This window comes from Hyla sarda, chromosome 8 (assembly GCF_029499605.1).
Source record: "Hyla sarda isolate aHylSar1 chromosome 8, aHylSar1.hap1, whole genome shotgun sequence".
NCBI classification, from domain to species: Eukaryota; Metazoa; Chordata; class Amphibia; order Anura; family Hylidae; genus Hyla; species Hyla sarda.
Window position 1 is genome coordinate 143697706 of NC_079196.1, and position 22007 is coordinate 143719712.

At 41.5% G+C, this 22007-nt stretch overlaps 1 protein-coding gene across 1 annotated transcript in view; it reads left to right on the plus strand.

The window, feature by feature from the left end:
* DNAH7 (dynein axonemal heavy chain 7) overlaps positions 1–22007 on the plus strand; it is a 531149-nt gene that overhangs the window by 117930 nt on the left and 391212 nt on the right. Inside the window, exons 22-25 of the mRNA XM_056535765.1 lie at positions 1048–1260; positions 14788–14897; positions 16487–16655; positions 18202–18304. Of these exons, the coding sequence (XP_056391740.1) occupies positions 1048–1260; positions 14788–14897; positions 16487–16655; positions 18202–18304 (595 nt within the window). The remainder of the gene's footprint in view (positions 1–1047; positions 1261–14787; positions 14898–16486; positions 16656–18201; positions 18305–22007) is intronic.

A 22007-nucleotide genomic window follows, 5' to 3' on the forward strand; every position in this document is an offset into this window, starting at 1 on the left:
CCATCAGACAGCCAAGTAAAATCAATGGATTTATTAGATGCAACGCGTTTCGCTGCGCATGCGCAGCTTCATCAGGCATGATGAAGGTGCCTGATGAAGCTGCGCATGCGCAGCGAAACGCGTTGCATCTAATAAATCCATTGATTTTACTTGGCTGTCTGATGGTTCCTCTCTGCGCCAGACAAACTCCTGACTCCCTGGTCATTCGCCTTTGATTCTACACCTATCCAGGAGGGCTGCAGTGGACCTGCCTTCATATTTCTTCTGCTCCTAACCTTGTTGTGTGTGGGCGCACAACCAACTTCGGTAAGCGGCTTGGGAATCACTTTCCCCTACCCCCACCTGCAAGATCTACTGATCCCGCACATGAGGCGCCTTCCTTCCTTTCTCTTGTTAACTCAGGTGGCATTGTGCTGTGTGTTGATTCACACGGGCCGTATTTTGCAGCTGCATATTTTTCTACCCATTTAAGTCACCGGGAAGCAAAATCAGCTGCAAAAAATATGCAGCAAAATACGGCCCATGTGACCCTACCCTAAGGGTTTATCCAGAAAAAGAAAACCGCTAATTACTTCCAAAAACAGCACTACACCTGTCCTTAGGTTGTATGTACTATTACAACTTGGCTTCATTCACTTTAGTAAAACAGCTGCAATATCACACACAACCTGAGGACAGTTGTGGTGCTGTGTTTGTTTGTTTGTTTATTTATTTTAAGCTTCAGGTCTGTTTTTGTAATCCCGGTTAACCATATAAATTTTTTCCTCTAAATATACTCTAAATATTAGTACTCCGGGATACCCCACAATCTGACACCTATCCCCTATCCTTAGGAGTACTCCTTTAATACACGAAAAAGCTCAAATAGAACATTTTTTTAGATAGTAGCATCACTATTGTATATGATGTAATATAATGACACATAAAAACTATTTTTGTCTACTTATTGTCTATAACAGCAGTACTTTTCTTTTATTGTAGTATTTTTTCACTAACAAACAGAATGCTGTAATATATGTCATTATGGTTATGTATCAATGTTTTTAGGCACTTGAAGAGTACCTTGAACAAAACAACAGACAAATTGATGACATTGTTGCCCTGGTGCGTGGGACATTATCGAAACAAAATCGGGTGACTCTGGGGGCACTTGTAGTTCTGGATGTGCACGCAAGGGATGTTCTTACATCTCTTGTTAAAAAACAAGTTAGTGATGAAAATGATTTTGAATGGTTGAGCCAACTGCGATACTACTGGGAGGTAAGTGATGAATATATTCATCTGCATTTCTTTCCAATTTCCAGTTACATAACAATCTTGATGCTTGCAGTGTGTAATGGTCCTGTTACAATCGTAAAATTCTGAATACCATGTACTGAAAAAAAAGATCTAGCGCTTGATCACTCCCATGATTATTTCAAGAACCAAAAATACAGTTTTACTTAGATTACAGAGGAAACCAATTAAATCTATAACTAAACAAAATTGCCTTCAGATGGCACTTTTTCTCTTGCCTAGTATTCTTTATTATGTTCAAATATGGTTTGATATTTATTTGTAAATTCATTTTGTGTAACTGCTAAGCTTATCTGTGATTGTTTATTAATTTGCAAGCAGTATTTAAATCAAAAAGATGAAAAATTATAAAAATGATGTGTAGATAACAGATTTTATGTTATTTACAAATTCCAGTGTTCAGTCATTAATGCACATATGCGGAAATACACTGCATTGAAAATTATTGCTTCTCATTATTCATATCGTCAGTCAACAATTTTTGTAATTGAAGCTGGCTGTTTTTGTTTGCTCATAAACATACTAAATGAAAGGGGACATGTACCCATTAAAGAAGATATTTTTTCTGTTAGGTAGACCCAGGTCAGAATTGAAGAATTGACCGTAATTTTGTCACACCTCCCATGCAAGCAAATAAGATTTCCGCAACCCTGTTCACATTCATCAGAAATTTTTTTACATACGGATTTGCAGCCAATTAGACATTTAATTACCATACAATAAACATTTATGCATTCTGAAAATAGAACAAAGAATCCATATCCCCTGAAAGTGTGTCAGTATAATACAGGTTATCATATACAGCTGCTAAAATAAGTGTTGAATACATTTTTTCTCACTCAGTATATTTCCAAAGGTGCTATTGACATGGAATTTTCACCAGAGGTGGGTAACAATCCAAGTAATCCAGACATACAAAGAAACAAAAAAAGCCCAGAAATTAATTAATGTGAAATGACACAGGGAAAATGTATTGAACACGCTTACTGATATTTATTTAATAATTTGTACAAAAGCTTTTGTTGGTAACGACATCTTCAAGACGCCTTGTGAATAGAGAAAACTAGTCACATTAGGGCTGCCTGATATATCGCAATGGCATTGCAATTTTTGTGTTTTGTGATATGTCGGAAGGGGAAACAGCAGGGTGTACATTGGAGGGGCCGGGCCACGCTGCACGGGAGCTGACAAGCAGGTGAAATATGGGAGTCAAGATTGGCTTTGGCGGTGACGGTAGGCTTGGCTCCAGTGCTGTGTGGCCCAGCCCCTCTAGTGTGCGCCCATTTTTTTCTCCTCCCTGCAGTGCCTAAAGATGGAAGGTGACTTAACCCCTCCACGACTGTTGCCCTATACAGTCATGGCCGTAAATGTTGGCACCCCTGAATTTTTTCTCAAAGAAAAAGATTGCAGTAACACATGTTTTGCTATACACATGTTTATTCCCTTTGTGTGTATTGGAGCTAAACCAAAAAAGGAGTAAAAAAAGCAAATTGGACAATGTCACACCAAACTCCAAAAATAGGCTGGATAAAATGATTGGTACCCTTTCAAATGTGGATAAATTAGATTGTTTCAAGCATGTGATGCTCCTTTAAACTGACCTAAGGTAAGTAACAGGTGTGGGCAATATAAAAATCACACCTGAAAGCAGATAAAAAGGAGAGAAGTTCACTTCGTTTTTGCTTTGTGTGTCTGTGTGTGCCACACTAAGCATGGATGACAGAAAGAGGAGAAGAGAACTGTCTGAGGACTTGAGAACCAAAATTGTAGGAAAATATCAGCAATCAGCAATCTCAAGGTTACAAGTCAATCTCCAGAGATCTAGATTTGCCTATGTCCACAGTGCGCAACATTATCAAGAAGTTTGCAACCCATGGCACTGTAGTTAATCTCCCTGAGCATCGACAAAAGAGAAAAACTGATGAAAGGTGTCAATGCAGGATAGTCCAGATGGTGGATAAGCAGCCCTAAACAAATTTCAAAGATATTCAAGCTTTCCTGCAGGCTCAGGGAGCATCAGTGTCAGCGCGAACTATCCATCAACATTTAAATTAAATGAAAGGCTATGGCAGGAGACCCAGGAGGAGCCCATTGCTGACACAGAGACATAATAAAGCAAGACTATATTTTGCCAAAATGAACTTGAGTAAGCCAAAATCCTTCTGGGAAAACATCTTGTGGACAAATGAGACCAAGATAGAGCTTTTTGGTAAAGCACATCATTCTACTGTTTACCGAAAATGGAATGAGGCCTACCAAGAAAGGAACACAGTACCTACAGTGATATATGGCGGAGTTTCAATTATGTTTTGGGGTTGTTTTGCTGCCTCTAGCACTGGATGCCTTGAATGTGTGCAAGGAATCATGAAATCTGAGGATTACCAACTGATTTTTGGGTCGCACTGTACAGCCTAGTGTCAGAAAGCTGGGTTTGCGTCCAAGATCTTGGGTCTTCCAGCAGGACAATGACCCCAAACATACGTCAAAAAGAAAGCAGAAATGGGTGGCAACAAAGCACTGGAGAGTTCCGAAGTGGCCAGCAATGAGTCTAGATCTAAATCCCATTGAACACCTATGAAGAGATCTTAAAATTGCTGTTGGGAATAGGCGCCTTCCAATAAGAGAGACCTGGAGCAGGTTGCAAAGAAAGAGTGACATTATGTCCAATTTGCTTTTTTCCTCCCTTTTTTGGTTTAGTTCCAATACACACAAAGGGACTAAACGTGTATAGCAAAACATTTTACTGCAATCCTTTTCTATGAGAAATTTTTCATTTTCTTGAAAAATTTCAGGGGTGTAAACATTTACGGCCATGACTATATATATATATATATATATATATATATATATATATATACCGTATTTATCGGCGTATAACACGCACTTTTTAGGCTAAAATTTTTAGCCTAAAGTCTGTGTGCGTGTTATACGCCGATACACCCCCAGGAAAGCAGGGGGAGAGAGGCCGCCGCTGCCCGCTTCTCTCCCCCTGCCTTTCCTGGGGTCTAGAGCGCTGCTGTCGGCCCTTCTCACCCCCTGGCTATCGGCGCCGCTGCCCGTTCTGTCCCCCTGACTATCGGTGCCGGCGCCGATAGCCAGGGGGAGAGAAGCGGTGCCGACAGCCAGGGGGAGAGAAGGGGCAGCGGCACCCATTGCCGGCGCCGCTGCCCCCTTGCCTCCCCCCATCCCCGGTGGCATAATTACCTGAGTCGGGTCCGCGCTGCTGCAGGCCTCCGGCGTGCGTCCCCGGCGTCGTTGCTATGCGCTGAACGGCGCGGCGCATGACGTCAGTGCGCCGTGCATAGCAACGACGCAGGGGACGCACGCCGGAGGCCTGCAGCAGCGCGGACCCGACTCAGGTAATTATGCCACCGGGGATGGGGGGAGGCAACGGGGCAGCAGCGCCGGCAATGGGTGCCGCTGCCCCTTCTCTCCCCCTGGCTGTCGGCGCCGCTTCTCTCCCCCTGGCTATCGGCGCCGGCACCGATAGTCAGGGGGACAGAACGGGCAGCGGCGCCGATAGCCAGGGGGTGAGAAGGGCCGACAGCAGCGCTCTAGACCCCAGGAAAGGCAGGGGGAGAGAAGCGGGCAGCGACGGCCTCTCTCCCCCTGCCTTTCCTGGGGGTATATCGGGGTATACACGCGCACACACACACACCCTCATTTTACCATGAATATTTGGGTAAAAAACTTTTTTTACCCAAATATCCTTGGTAAAATGAGGGTGCGTGTTATAGGCCGGTGCGTGGTATACCCCGATAAATACGGTAGATAGATATATGCGTAAAGTTTAAATCACCCCCCACTTTTCCAATTTTTTTCTAAATAAAACGAGGCAAACAAAAAGAATAAACAAACATGGTATTGCCGCATGCGTAAATGTCCAAACTATTAAAATATAACTGTAATGAAAGTGCACGATCAATGGCATAAACACAAAAAAAAAAAATACTAAATACCAGAATAGCTCTCATATATCCCCGTATAGGAAAAATAAAATATATAATTTTTTGGTAGCAAATTTAAACAAAACCAATATAAATTGGTTAAAGGGGTATTCCAGGCCAAAACTTTTTTTTATATATCAACTGGCTCCGGAAAGTTAAACAGATTTGTAAATTACTTCTATTAAAAAATATTAATCCTTCCAATAGTTATTAGCTTCTGAAATTGAGTTGTTGTTTTCTGTCTAACTGCTCTCTGATGACTCACGTCCCGGGAGCTGTGCAGTTCCTATGGGGATATTCTCCCATCATGCACAGCTCCTGGGACGTGACATCATCATTGAGCAGTTAGACAGAAAACTTCAGAAGCTAATAACTATTGGAAGGATTAAGATTTTTTAATAGAAGTAATTTACAAATCTGTTTAACTTTCCGGAGCCAGTTGATATATATATAAAAAAGGTTTTCCCTGGAATACCCCTTTAATGTCGTAGTTGTATGGACCTACAGACCAAAGATAATGGCCCTGATTTACTAAGAGTGTTGTGTAGGTTTCTTTGTGGGTTTTAATTCCCTACAATTTATTTTCCACAGTATTTACTAAGGTTTCCCTACATTTTCCACTTTCCCTACACTTTGCTTTTTTTACACATGCTCTGATCTGTAGGGTTTTCCTCAGCTTAAATCCACCACGTTTTATGTGGAAATCTTAGTAAACATGTTGTTTTTTTGTGAAAATGTTGGGAACACGCCGCTTTTCTGAGACCACGCCCCCTTTTCCCGGTGGCCACGCACCTTTTTCGGATTTTCTTAGCAAAATGGAGAGTTATTCGGTTTTTTTTCTATTCTGGCGCAAAATCTGGCGCAGACAGAATTTCTGGCGCACTGCGACAGATTCTGGCGCACAACCCGACAAAACATGTCGGGTTTGCAATAATAAATGAGGACCAATGTGTCACTTTTACCGAAAAGTGCAGTGCATAGAAACAAACCCCCACAAATAATGCTAACTTGCTTTTTATTTTCCTTTTCTCCTTGCATATATATATATATATATTTTTTTTTTTCATTTAACTGTAAATATTGTGGTAAAGTGAGTGATGTCATTACAAAGTACAATTGTTTGTGCACAAAACAAGCCTCATGTGGGTATATAGTAGGAAAATTGAAAGCGTTATGGCTATTAGCAACGCCAGAGTGTGTGCAGACTATACCAGGCCAGGCACATGAAATGCGGAGGAGGGATTAAGCTCATTCCTCCCAATTTTATATCCAATCTCCTCGCTTTTATGTTCATTTATTGAAGAAATGGAGGGAATTAAATATGTAATGGGGGAGGGAATGGTCATGGAATGAAAGGGAGTTAACTATTTGTTTTTATCGCAATCACATATCGAAAGTATTTACTCAGTATTTACCTGCATAATTGCAATTGCACATTTCCCCCAAATTGTGCAGCCCTAAGTCGCATGCATTGCTCTGGTGTTATTTTGGCCAACTCTTCCACACAAACAGTCTGCATATCTTGAAGGTTCCGTCGGCCTCTTCTATGAATCATGATCTTGAATTCTTTCCATAGATTTTCAATGGGATTTTTTCATTCAGCCTTTAAATCCATGATGCCAATTAATAATACTGTGTAATATGCTTTTATTACCTACGTGCACTGCTTTGTCCTGTTTTCATGCATGGAACCAACATCTAGAACTGCTGTGAATTAACACAGTGAATTAACATAGTTTGGGTTGGTCCAAAGGAAGGAAAAAGAAACATGAGACTGATGCCTTCTTGACTCCAATATGGCAGTTAGAAAATCCCTGGATCAACATTCTACATTTATCTTTTCTTTTTGTAATAACCTTCCATTAGTAATACTGGTGTAGGGAGGCCTTTGGACCCATTCAGGCCCCAGAAGTGTTCCCTAACCTGAGCCACAGGTTGATGATCACTGCTTTTATTTTACTGTTCTCTCTGACCTTAGCATTACTTGCGGCCAGAGACAATATGTCATAAGTCACATGGTCTCCAGGGGGCGTGGCTATGCTGCAGTCAACAGTAAATTAAAAAGCCTTGCACTTCCGGGTTTCAAAGACAGGACAAAGCGGCACACGGAGGTAATAGAAGCATATTACACTGTATTATAACTTGGCATCATGTGCTCCAAGACTGAAAAAAAAAATCTGGTGAATTTCCTTGACTATGTGTTTTGGTATCATTGTCTTGCTGAAATATCCACCCTAGTTTCATCTTCATCATCCTGTTAAATGGCAGAAGATTTTTGTCTGGAATGTGAAGTTTGCCAGTACCATTTGCTGAAAAGCAGCCCTACACCATGATGTTCCCATCTCCAAACGTCACTGTTGGTATGGTGTTTTTAGGATTATGTGTAGTGCCATTTCTCCTCCAAACATAGTTTGTGTTATTTCTGCATGAATTTATAGTCAGGACTAGAGATGAGCAAACTTACAGTAAATTCGATTTGTCACAAACTTCTCGGCTCGGCAGTTGATGACTTTTCCTGCATAAATTAGTTCAGCTTTCAGGTGGTCCCGTGGGCTGGAAAAGGTGGATGCAGTCCTATGAGACTCTTTCCTAGGACTGTATCCACCTTTTCCAGCCCACCGGAGCACCGGAAAGCTGAACTAATTTATGCAGGAAAAGTCAGCAACCGCCGAGCCGAGGAGTTTGTGACGAATCGAATTTACTGTAAGTTCTCTCATCTCTAGTCAATACACTTCAATTAAATTCCTGCAGCGAAAATTCTGTTGTGTAAATGGGACAGCGGAATCTCATTTAAGTGTATTGCAGAATTTTCATGTAGAATTCAATACAGAAATTCTGCCGTGTGAACCCGGCCTGAGGCCATTTTCACACATCGGAATTTCCATGCCGAATTCCGCTTTGGAATTCAGCATGGATATTCCACTGAAGCAGAGTCCCGTTGAATCCAACGGGATTCTGCTTCGCTGTGCACAGGGCGGAAATTTTGTTTTCCTTGTTCACAGAAAGAATGAACCTGTTCATTCTTTCTGCGGACTCTTCACGGAATGCATAGCCGTCCTGTGAGTTCCTAGCGCCAGCATATTATTTCTCCGGAATGTCCGCACGGTTATTTTCAATGCGGACATTCCGGAAGTGTGAACATAGCCTAAGGCTGGCGTCACAAGACAGAATTTCTGCATTGAAATCTGCATGAATTTATAGCCAATACAATTCAGTGAGATTCCGCTGTCTCATTCACACAGCAGAATTTATGCTGCAGAATTTCCGCTGCAGGAATTTTATGGAAGGGGACTGGCTATAAATTCATACAGAATTGTCATGTACAATTCCATGCAGAAATCAGTGGAGAAATTCTGCCGTGTGAACCCTGCCTCAGTGGTTGTTTTGCTCTCATCTGACCACACTATATTCTCCCAGTATTTCACTGACTTTTAAAAATGTTGTGCAGCAAACTTTAAATGAGCTTTAACATGCATTTTATTTAGCATTGGAGTCTTGCATGGGGAGCATGATACAGGCCATGGCAGTGGAGTGCATTACTTACTGTTTTCTTTGAGACAACAGTATCTGCTAATTCCAGGTCTTTTTGAAGCTCTGCATAAGTGGTCCTTGTCTCTTGGACAACTCTTCTAATTATTCTTTTCACTGCTCTGTCAGAAATTTTGCGGACCTGGTCGAAGCAAATTTATGGTGAAATAATTGTCTTTCCACTTCCTTATTATGGCCCCAATAGTGCTCACTGGAACATTCAAAAGCTTAGAAATGCACCTGTAACCAACGCCATTGTTATGTTTTGCAACAATTAGTTGTGAAGGTCTTGAGACCACTCTTTGCTTTTGCCATCATGAGATGTGTCTTGTGTGACGCCTTGGTAATGCCACCTTTTTGTAGGCCATCAGTTGGGATGGAACCTGTTTATATTAATATGCACTGGTATAGGGTTGTATTGCTTTTTAATCACTTATATAGTTCAGCAGTCTTGGCTTTCCATTCCATTTTGCGCCTCCCTTTGTTTATGTGTTCAATACTTTTTACATGATTACACATAACTTAATTTCGCAGCTTATTTGATTGTTTTTGTAAGTATGGATTTTTGTTAACCTCTGGCGAAAATTTCATGTCAGTAGCATATTTTTGGAAATATATTAAGTAACAAAAATGGTGACATGTTTAATACTTATTTCACCCACTGTGTATTACATTTTCTAATATTCCCTAATAAATTCCTTAATACAACATTGGGCAGCTGGAATAATACAATACAGAAATGTAGGTGCACTACTGTGGTAGATGTACACAATGACATTGGCTAATCCCTCAACACTGATGTTAAAATTGAGACATTCGCCAGTGTATCCTTATATTGGAGGGGGGCAGAGTGGATATTTTAACCATGGCAGCGCTTCTGCTCCTAAGCAATAACCCTGTATGACCTGCAGGCATACAGGATAGTTTACTCACAAACAAGGAGGAAATTAGCAGAGAAGTCTGCATTGAAAATCTAACAATCAAAAGGATAATTGGAGCAAACAGCGCTGTTTGATTTTAATACATATGTGTAGAAACTAATAAAGCTTATGGGAATTTTAATCACAATAAGTAGTATATGGGAAATTAGGGTTTTTTTGGATTCCCAAAGGGGAATCTATTGGAAATATCCTTATATTAAGGACACACCAGAGCCCGCACACCAACGCCAAGGTTTCTCAGATGGCACGGGACCTAACGCTAACCTACCTGTGCATAATAAGCAAAAACCAGGGGCCAGTGGGCAATTACAGCAGCACTAGGTCGACATGTAGCCTGCTCCCAGTAGCCTGCTCCCAGGGAACTGGGAGCAGGCTACATGTCGACCTAGTGCTGCTGTAATTGCCCACTGGCCCCTGGTTTTTGCTTATTACGCACAGGTAGGTTAGCGTTAGGTCCCGTGCCATCTGAGAAACCTTGGCGTTGGTGTGCGGGCTCTGGTGTGTCCTTAATATAAGGATACACTGGCGAATGTTTATCTGGTGTAGGATTCTATTGTGGCACTTGTAGTCCGCTGCAGGCATCCTCCATTGTATGCATTCTTATGCTGGGGATCGCCCCTAGCAACGGACTACAAGGGCAGGATCTGCTCCCCCAGTATATATATGCACAACTGCATTTGGGGTTGAGCACCTCCAGCCATTTGAGACCATGTTTTTTGTTGTTGTAACATTGGGCAGCTGAAACCATTGCTGTACCAACAGAATCTGCACAGTACAATTAAGGGAACTCAGCCTGTGATTTTTTGAGTGAGCCATCACTAAATCCTGTCTTTGAGGGTGGGGGCCCGAGTGTGCTGTGGATTGGTAAGTAGCCAGCCTCTGTACAGGAGATTGCAGAGGGCTCCAGCGGTCAGACCCCCCCCCCAATCATAAACTTATCCCCTAACCTGTGAATAGGGGATACGTTTTATATCCCTGGAGTGCCCCTTTAACTTTTTTTGTTTGTTTGTGTTGTTTGGGACACATCCCGAAATCTTAAGTAAGACGAGCAGTGTGGAACATAATGTTTGTATCAAAAGGTACAAAGGTAGGGAAGTAGCCAGTTCTCCTTCACATTTAAATCATCATCCCCCTCCCTGTCACCTGCGCCCTCCTCCCATGCACCCCCCCTCCTTGACACCTGCACCCCTTTCCCCGTCACTTGCACCCACCCATCATCACTTGCACTCCCCCCATAATCACTTGCACTCCCCCCATCATCACTTGCACCCCCTTCCCCCATCATCACTTGCATCCCCCCATCATCACTTGCACTCCCCCATCATCACTTGCACCCCCCATCCCATCATCACTTGCACCCCCCATCCCATCCTCACTTGCACCCTCCTTCCCCCTCATCATCACTTGCACCCCTATCATTGTGTAGGTAGCCAGGTAGGGAAGTAGCCAGTTCTTCTTCACATTTAAATCATCATCCCCCTCCCTGTCACCTGCGCCCTCCTCCCCTGCACCCCCTCCTTGTCACCTGCACCCCCTTTCCCCCGTCACTTGCACCACCCATCATCACTTGCACCCCATCATCATCACTTGCACCCCCCGTCCCATCATCACTTGCACCCCCCCATCTCATCATCACTTGCACCCCCCCATCCCATCATCACTTGCACACCGCCCCATCCCATCATCATTTGCACCCCCCATCCTATCATCACTTGCACCCCCCCATTCCATCATCACTTGCACCCCCCCATCCCATCATCACTTGCACCCCCCATCCCATCATCACTTGCACCCCCCCATCCCATCATCACTTGCACCCCCACATCCCATCATCACTTGCACCCCCACATCCCATCATCACTTGCACACCCCCCCAATCAAAAAAAAGAAAGAAAGAAACTTTTACTCACCTATACGCAGGCAGGGATCTCCTCAGCAGCACAGGCTGGCTGCGTTCTTCTCCCACTGCAGTGCAGTCGTCGATGAGTGACGTCATCGGCGCCTGCACTGCGTGGGGGCAGAGGTCACAGGTCTCCTCTCAGGGAAGCCGCAGGTCCTGCAGCTCACACTCAGGGGAGGCTTTAGCTGTGTGTGCGTGTGCGCACACAGCTTAGAGCGGTGCTCGCTCGCCTGGGGATCCGGGACAAGAGTCCTGGATCCCCATTAGCGGAGCGAGCGCATCTCGAGCCGGAGCCCAGCATGCCACCCATGCCATGAGTGGCACGCGTGCCGGGGGGTTGCCAACCCCTGCCCTAGACCGTCTAGTCACTAACTAAACAATCCAGCATGCCCTGACTATCAACTGGGGGGCTTTTCGCGGGTAGTTAAACTTATGCCTCCTGCAACCTTCTACTCACTGTTCACACACAGCATTTGCAACCTCTTGCTGTGTATCTCGTCCACACCACTCTTTGGGGCCACTAACAGCTCGGGCTGTGTGTTCCTCAGCAGGACCCCTGCCTCTCCCCTACAGCCAGCTTGCTGTCTTCTGGGAAGAGCCCAGACTATTCTGTTTGAATTCCTTTTAAACACACTTTCCCTTTCTGCTACCTCATTAATTAGGCCACAGGTGGAGGCTTCTCCAGAGTTAGATAGGGAAATACACCCTTTCCTTGCCACACTGTCACAGTACACATTTGTGAACTTTTATTATGTATGTTGTTGGATTAATTTGTATAATGTGACCTCACTTCCAGTCATGTGATCGGGTTGTGCGGGTATTTCAATTCTGTCTTCTGATGTACCGTATATCTTGTACCTGAGGAAGAAGCCAGTCTGGCTTTGAAACGTGTTATACGTTTTTATACCAATAAAAGTTATAATACACTGGTCACAGTTTTTACTGGCAGTGCCCTGGGATCCTCAAGGAGGAGCAGGAGTATTGGCTATACTGGGTATATGATGAAAGAAATAAATGCTAAGATAAACCATTGATAGTAGTATTCTGACATTTAACATTTAAAAAAAATGCAGCAATGATTCTAACTGTCCAGAAGGAATATGTGAAAATGTGAAAAATTGTGTGTTTTAATAAATGTCACTATGGAGTATGTAAACCTATAACTTCAACTGTTAGCTTTCTGGTTGGTACACCGGCCCTCTGGTATCTTTGATATTGATTGACTATGCTAACAAAACTACAGCGGGGCTGCAGTTTTAGGTAAGCTGGTGTAAAAGTGCTATTGCTGCACTTTCTGTCCTCAAAAAAATGCAAGAAAAAAAAAAAAAAAAAAAGCCACCACAAAAAAATAGAATACAAATTACAACACAGAATTTATTTCTCAAAGTAAAACAACCAGTTATAATCATCTTAACTTTTGATTGCATATACAGTAGTAATCGTTTGTGGAATTTTTTTGTAAAGGTTCTGAGGTCACTGTTATTTGGGGCTTGCTGTCTACATTTGTTACTGATTTTATGTAGTAGAATTGGTAAAATTCCATATGCAGCTAGCTCCCTGTCAAAACTCTTTACATGTGTTATGGCAAAGTATGCTTACTGAACTGGGATTCTGAGCTTTGGACATCTAAACAGTGGGAAAATAATTGCTGCAAACAGAAGCGCCCATTTCTGACATGAATATCTAAATATAGATATGTTTAAAAAAAAAAAGTGGTAATTGATTATGTTAGGCCCTTACTAACCAACCACCATTATATTGTTTTTTTATTTTTTTTATTTTTTTTTGCAGCTTGAATAACAGTGCCAATGTGATTATATTCAAGTTTACAGGTGTCAAAGTATTTACGCTTCAACTAGCTAATGAAGTGTACAGCCACTCATTATGCTTCAATACAGCTAGTCGAGCAGTAATAGTCAGGTTTTATTTAGTTTTTTTGCAGCTGAAGGAATGGTTTTTGATAAGATACCTTATGAATTATTAATCAGATCTACAGTATAGTAAGCAGGAGTATATGCTAGTGGTTTATACATTCTAGCAACATGATTGGGATTTATAATTCTTTATAAATGAAAGTAAAGGAATAGAATATTTATATTAATTGTAAAAAATATGTCATTACTTACTGTAGGATGAGTTCATGTGTAATGAACTGAATGCAATTCATCCACATTTTTCAGAAAATGATGTCCCTTATTGAAAGTAATTTTCTAAAAATTGGGCCACAGGACGACACAAAACTATAGCACATGGTCTCTCTCTCTCTCTTATGCACTTAGTTTAGACCATCTCACATATTGGTGGGCAATACATGAAAACTGTGAAAAGAAAAACTGTCTTGTTTTGTCCATAGCAACCAATAAATCTAAAGTTTCATTTTAACTGACTTTTTTTAAAGAAAATAAACCTACATTTGGTTGTTATAGGCAAAGCCAAACAGATTTTCTTTTCACAGTTTTTATTTATTCCCCCCCCCCCCCCTCATACTCCATTTGATTTATATGAGCTGCAGATTTAAAATTTAGGCATCAAAGAGCACAGAGGTCATCTGACTCCTCATATGGGGCCACGTTGTCTTTCTGTCTTACAAGCTTCTTCAGTTACCATGTTTTTGAAGACAATCTCCCCTAAAAACAATGCTTCTTGGGGAAAATACCCCTGTACATTCACTGTCCAATAGAATTTGCCACTATTTTGTTTCTTGTCAGATTATGTATGAAATCTGATGCATATATTGATATAATAAAGGCATTATACAAACCTATGGTAGTCTTATTACAGTTGCATACAAAATAGGGTTGAAGTATGACAGTATGCCTAAACCCTAAAGTCTAAGCTGACCTTTTTTCATTGATAGTAATAGGAACAATAGCTTACTATGTAGAACAAATACAAACCAACAAAATAGTCGGTAAGTTAAGTATTTTTAGTGCTGCCATTATAATCCATTAAACAAGGCTACATAAAGAGTTTTTGAGATTGTCAAATGATTTTTCAAGACTTTAACCTCTTAAAAGGGTAGCATTTAAGTTGTGTGTGAGTTGGAGCAATTCCAAAATATTACCAAAACTCCCCAACATATTATACACAGCTCCTTAGCAATAAATACAATGTAAGATGAAATTACATGTGTATGCTACCACAGATATTCTATAATACTTTTTATTCCATGCAGGAAGGACATTTGCAAACAAAAATGATTAATGCTGGATTACAATATGGATATGAGTACCTTGGCAATACACCTAGACTGGTTATAACTCCATTAACAGATAGATGCTACAGGTATTGCAAACATCAATAATTAAAAAGAAATCCGTTTGTCTTGAAGTGTGCTCTGATGCCTTATGTCGCAGATTGTGCAGCATATCCACTAAAACTTGTCAGAAAAATGTACATATGTTATATTTGGAGCTTGATGTGCATTGGCTACCAATTTGCATCACAAAGGGCAAAATCCTTGGTAAAAATCAACAGAAGATCCCTGACATAATAGGCATACTGTGGATTTCAAAATCTGCAGCATGTCAGCAGATCTACAGTGAAAATGTGCATAGTAAATTTATTCCAGATTTTCTAGTGTTTAAATGTTTAGGAATGTGTATATCCACCCAGTGACCAAAGCAATGGTGAACACCCATGCAGATTCTCCCCATAACAGATCACTCTATAGTGATCCTCTGTTCACCGCAAAAGAAATAGCTTTCTGCTCTGCTTGTTAGAAAAGAAGAACCTCTCTAGCAGCATGGCATTATAGCTGAGAAGACTCCACTTGCAAGGAAAGAAAGAAGGGGCTATATTGTCATGACAAATGTGATAACATTTATTTTTTATACTTATGCATGCTTATTACTATTCTAGATTTATGCTGGGGTTATAGGTAGAAATTCAACTATATAACTTATTATTTTATTAATGTAAGTGTATATATATTATCAAACTGTGTGAGAGAAAAATAGAGAGATTTTCCCACATCAACCAATCACAGCTCAGCTTTCACTTTACCAGAGCTCATTAGCTGAGCTGTGATTGGCTGCTGTGGGAAAATCTCTCTATTTTTTCTCTCACACAATTTGATAAATCTGGGCCTTAATATCCATATAGAGTGTAAAATTTTTACAGAAAATGTTAACATTTGTAATTTGTAACACCATAAACCTGCACTATACATCCTTAAAATGGCTTTGTTTTGATTTATTTTCAAAGTCCCTTAAAAAATAAAAAAAATCTCTTGTTTTTTTACATATACTAACAAAACAGTCAAGAGGTGGTAAAAGCTGAAAGGGCAGGCCAACTGTACTCTTATTGCCCATAAACTTAGTGTAGCCAATGTGTATATGTCCACTAACTGATGGCTATTTAGTCTTTCTAAGGGTACGTACACACAAGCTGATCCCCAGCGCGTATTACACTGCGGATCCTTTACAGGTGCCTGCTCAGAGCTCCAATACGCCATTATGAGCAGACACACTGAAGCGATGTGCGAGTCGCTGCGCATGGGCAGTGTACTTGCACACATCGCGGCTGCTCCCCCGCTCTATGAGCTAGGCCGAGAGCTGCCGCGATGTGCGAGTATACTGTGCATGTGCACGGCAACACGCACATCGCAGTGTGTCTGCTCGTAGTGGCGGATTGCCGCTCAGATCAGGCACCTGTAAAGGCAGCATTCAGTGGTCCTTCAGCGGCGGATCTGCAGCGTAATACGCGCTGGGGATCCACTCGTGTTAACGTACTCTAATCCTATAATTTGAGAATTACTGTATTGTTTGCCTATATGGTATATCTGTACAATATTTAATCTTTGTAGATGAACATTTTTTAGAATATACAATGTACAAGTATTAGAAAAATCATAAGCTTTTCTTTTTTAACAGAACTTTATTTGGTGCTCTCAATCTTCACTTGGGTGGTGCTCCTGAAGGACCTGCTGGTACAGGGAAAACAGAAACTACCAAGGACTTGGCAAAAGCTGTGGCTAAGCAATGTGTTGTTTTCAATTGTTCTGATGGACTGGATTACCTTGCATTAGGAAAGTTTTTTAAGGTATTACATGTCTCTTAATAGGTTTCAGCGTACTATAGGTGGCCACCAACAAAGGCCCAATGTATAATTTAAATCAGTTTTTCTGAATGGCTATGTGCCACAGGTCTAGGGTGTTGCATAGTATGTTCTCAGTGTTTAATTCCCCAAGGAGAAGTCCAAGATTCCAATTATAAATAATGTATTATTATGAGTGGGGACCTAGCCAGCTCCTCAGTGGAAACCTCTTCACCACATTTATGACAACATGCACTGTGAACACTATGTTTAAAAATATAAACCAAACTCCAATTCCGGCATCGGCAGAAAGAATAGACTTGTCTAGTCTTTCTGCGGATTCCTCTTGGAATTGCATTGCCGTCTATGAGATTGCCCATTTCTGAGCAGTCCTAGTGCCTGCCGGATCATTTAAATGTGTTGAATGTCCATCTGTGTTTTCCAGGCTGAAATTCTGCAAGTTTTGGCTGATTGAATATGGCTTTACATGGAACACTTTACTTTTTCTGGTATAGAACTGCTGATGCCTGTGATTGGCTTCAGTGGACCCATGTAGAGTGTATGATACATCATCCAGGCATTTTTTCCAGGTAGCAGCAGTGTCAGACTGGAAGGGGTGGTTAATATAGGTTTTTTCTTTTTCCCTATTCCTGTCCCCTGGCATTTTTTTGTTGTAAATGGAAGCCCCCTTTAAGGTCACCAATATTGCCTCAATTTTATACTTTCCTACTGGTAGGTTTCATGTAAGCTGTAGCTTTATTGTATTAAAAATCATCATACAATCATTATATCATGTCTTTTTATTTTCAAAGTGATGTTATAAATGCACTTGGCATCCTACTTAGAGGTCGAGTATGAGCCCAACAGAACTGTTAAGCCACATAAGGCCTCTTTCACACTTCCGTTGTCATCCTGTAAACGATCCCCGTCATGCTCTCACGCTCTGAATTCTTAATAACGGCAGTCAAAGGATCCCATTAATGTCAATGGGATCTTTTGAGCATCCGTTATCACTAGTTGCAGTCAGTTATGCTTGCAGTCCGTTTTTTTGACGGGAGAAATAACGGTGCATGCACTCATTTTTCTTCCATCAAAAATAACGTACATATAACAGCCATTAAAAATTTTACATTGAAGTCTATGGATGATGGATGTCCACTAATGGCATCCGTTAATGTCCGTTATTTCTATATTCCGTTATGATCCGTTATTGCTACTGGGTAAAATTAGCAGACAATAACGGATCATAATGGATAAAATAACAGATCAAACAAGGATGGCCAATGTTTGTTATTTTAACAGAATGTCCGTTAATATAACGGGCATTGGCCATCCGTTATGATCCGATGTGATCAGTAAATTGATCCGTTAATTCATGATCTGTTATTGCTGAATAACTGTTGTCAAAAGGCAGGAACATGACGGCAGTGTGAAAGTAGCCTAAGCTGACAATTTATTTTTCTTATTCTGGAAAAATGTTAATATTTTCATGTAAATCAGCAAGGACAGCATATGTAAATTTAACATGCTTATTATTCACTTTTCCTTCTAGGGATTGCTTTCCTGTGGTGCGTGGGCTTGCTTTGATGAATTTAACAGAATAGATTTAGAAGTACTATCAGTAGTTGCACAGCAGATCCTTACAATTCAAAGAGGTACCTGTTTGTATACCTATGTCATGTGGTTTTAATGCAGTTTTGTTGCAGGTATGTGCACAGATATTTCTAGGAGCAGGGGTTCAAGTGAAAAAAAAGGGCACTTATGATCCTAATATCGTCTAATCAGTGGTAAAGATATGTTGTTAGTTATTATTTTACTGATCATGGCTGCAAAACTACCAAGAGACTACAGCTCTAATAGGACACAATCAGGCAGAATACACCATGGTATCAATTACTCTTTTCTGGAGTCTTATTTTCCTTTGCTCTATAAGGAGAAATATATAATTATACACAGCCAGCCATAAAAGAACTATATATTGTGCCCCCATATACACAGCCAGAAATTATATACTTTGCCCCCCCCCCCCCCCCCCCATATACTCACCCAGTTCTTTTTCAGGCATACATCAAATGTGATCACAATCCCATATTATATACTGTGTGTATATATATATATATATATATATATATATGTATGTATATATATATATATATATATATATATATAAAACAAACGCTTGTAATGCAAATCTGGCACCTTGCCAGTTTTATTAGACAGGTTGCAGGGAAAGAAACAAACAAAAAGCAGGAGCAAAACAAAATCCTAGACCGTCTGGTCACTGACTAAACAGATCAGCTTGTCCTGACTAACAACCGCTGAGCTTCCCTCAGCCGGTTAAACATATGTCCCCTGCAACCTTCTACTCACAATTCATGTCACTCTCTTTGAGCCACTCATAGCTCGGGCTGTGTACTCCTCAGCAGGCTCTGTCTCTTCCCTACAGCCCACATGCTGTCTCCCAGGAAGAGCCCACATTAGACTGAGTCTCCATCTCATATACACACCTCCCTTCCCTCCTGCCTCATTACTTAAGAAGCAGGTGAGAGCTTCTGCAGGGTGAGCCAAGGAAATACACCCTTTCCTTGCCACACTGCCACAATACATATATGCAAACATCAATAGATCGTACCCATTAGCAAGTGGTTACCCAGTGACATCACAAACATAGTGTAAACATCAATATTGTGCAATCAGTATGAATATGCACATCTTAAACATCATAAAAAATGCCTAGATAAGAGGTATAAAAACCAATATAACCCTCCGATTATATAAACTAAATAAATAAACTATAAATGTATAATAAGTGGGAGTTACCTTATACACTGCTCAAAAAAATAAAGGGAACACTTAAACAACACAATGTAGCTCCAAGTCAATCACACTTCTGTGAAATCATACTGTCCACTCAGGAAGCAACACTGATTGACAATCAATTTCACATGCTGATGTGCAAATGGAACAGACAACAGGTGGAAATTATAGGCAATTGGCAAGATACCCCCAATAAAGGAGTGGTTCTGCAGGTGGTGACCACAGACCACTTCTCAGTTCCTATGCTTCCTGACTGATGTTTTGGTCACTTTTTATTGCTGGCGGTGCTTTCACTCTAGTGGTAGCATGAGATGGAGTCTACAACCCACACTAGTGGCTCATGTAGTGCAGCTCATCCAGGATGGCACATCAATGCGAGCTGTGCCAAGAAGGTTTGCTGTGTCTGTCAGCGTAGTGTCCAGAGCATGGAGGCGCTACCAGGAGACGTGGAGGAGGCCGTAGGAGGGCAACAACCCAGCAGCAGGACCGCTACCTCCGCCTTTGTGCAAGGACGAGCAGGAGGAGTACTGCCAGAGCCCTGCAAAATGACCTCCCGCAGGCCACAGAAACAGACTCCATGAGGGTGGTATGAGGGCCCAAGGTCCACAGGTGGGGGTTGTGCTTACAGACCAACACCGTGCAGGACTTTTGGCATTTGCCAGAGAACACCAAGATTAGCAAATTTGCTCTTCACAGATGAAAGCAAGCTCACACTGAGCACATGTGACAGAGTCTGGAGACACCGTGGAGAACGTTCTGCTGCCTGCAACATCCTCCAGCATGACCGGATTGGCGGTGGGTCAGTAATGGTGTGGGGTGGCATTTCTTTGGGGGGGCCGCACAGCCCTCCATGTGCTTTCCAGAGGTAGCCTGACTGCCATTAGGTTCCGAGGTGAGATCCTCCGACCCTTTGTGAGACCATATGCTGGTGCGGTTGGCCCTGGGTTCCTCCTAATGCTAGACCTCATGTGGCTGGAGTATGTCAGCAGTTCCTGCAAGAGGAATGCATTGATGCTATGGACTGGTCCGCCCGTTTCCCAGACCTGAATCTGATTGAGCACATCTGGGTCATCATGTCTCGCTCCATCCACCAACGCCACGTTGCACCACAGACTGCCCAGGAGTTGGCGGATGCTTTAGTCCAGGTCTGGGAGGACATCCTTCAGGAGACCATCCGCCACCTCATCAGGAGCATGCCCAAGCGTTGTAAGGAGGTCATAGGAGCATGTGGAGGCCACACACAGACTACTGAGCCTCATTTTGACTTGTTTTAAGGACAGTACATCAAAGTTGGATCAGCCTGTAGTGTGGTTTTCCATTTTGATATTGAGTGTGACTCCATATCCAGACCTCCATGGGTTGATAAATTAAATTTCCATTGATAGTTGAATGTGCTAACAAATCACACAAAAATTATGTAAAGATGAAAGTATTTCATACGATTAGTTCATTCATTCAGATCTAGGATGTGTTATCTAAGTGTTCCCTTTATTTTTTTAAGTAGTGTATTTAATTTGGCCAGCTTCATCACAATCAGTCATTCTCACACTGTAAATGACACCAGTGCGCAAGAACAGAAGGTTGGACATCACATAATGCGATTGTGTCACAGAAGGGAATGATCCCTTGCTTGGCTGTGCATACAGTGGGGATCAAAAGTTTGGGCACCCCAGGTAAAAATTTCTATTAATGTGCATAAAGAAGCCAAGGAAAGATGGAGAAATCTCCAAAAGGCATCAAATTAGAGATTAGACATTCTTATAATATGTCAACAAAAGTTAGATTTTATTTCCATCATTTACACTTTAAAAATAACAGAAAACCAAAAAATGGTGTCTGCAAAAGTTTTGGCACACTGCAGAATTTATAGCATGCACTACCCCCTTTGCAAAGCTGAGACCTGCCAGTGTTATGGATTGTTCTTAATCATCATCTGGGAAGACCAGGTGATGTCAATCTCAAAGGTTTTACATGCCCAGACTCATCTGACCTTGCCCCAACAATCAGCACCATGGGTTCTTCTAAGCAGTTATCTAGAAATCTGAAACTGAAAATAGTTGACGCTCACAAAGCTGGAGAAGGCTATAAGAAGATAGCAAAATGTTTTCAGATGTCAATATCCTCTGTTCAGAATGTAATTAAGAAATGGCAGTCATCAGGAACAGTGGAAGTTAAAGCAAGATCTGTAAGATAAAGGAAAATATCAGACAGAACTGCTTGCAGGATTGTGAGAAAAACAATCAAATCCACGTTTGACTGCACAATCCCTCCAGAAATATCTGGCAGACACTGGAGTTGTGGTACACTATTCCACTATAAAGAGATACTTGTACAAATATGGTCTTCATGGAATAGTTATCAGAAGTAAACCTCTTCTACGTCCTCACCACAAAAATCAGCATTTGAACTTTGCAAATGAACATATAGACAAGCCTGATGCATTTTAGAAACAAGTTCTGTGGACCGATGAGGTTAAAATTGAACTTTTTGGCCGGAATGAGCAAAGGTACGTTTTGAGAAGAACAGAATTTAATGAAAAGA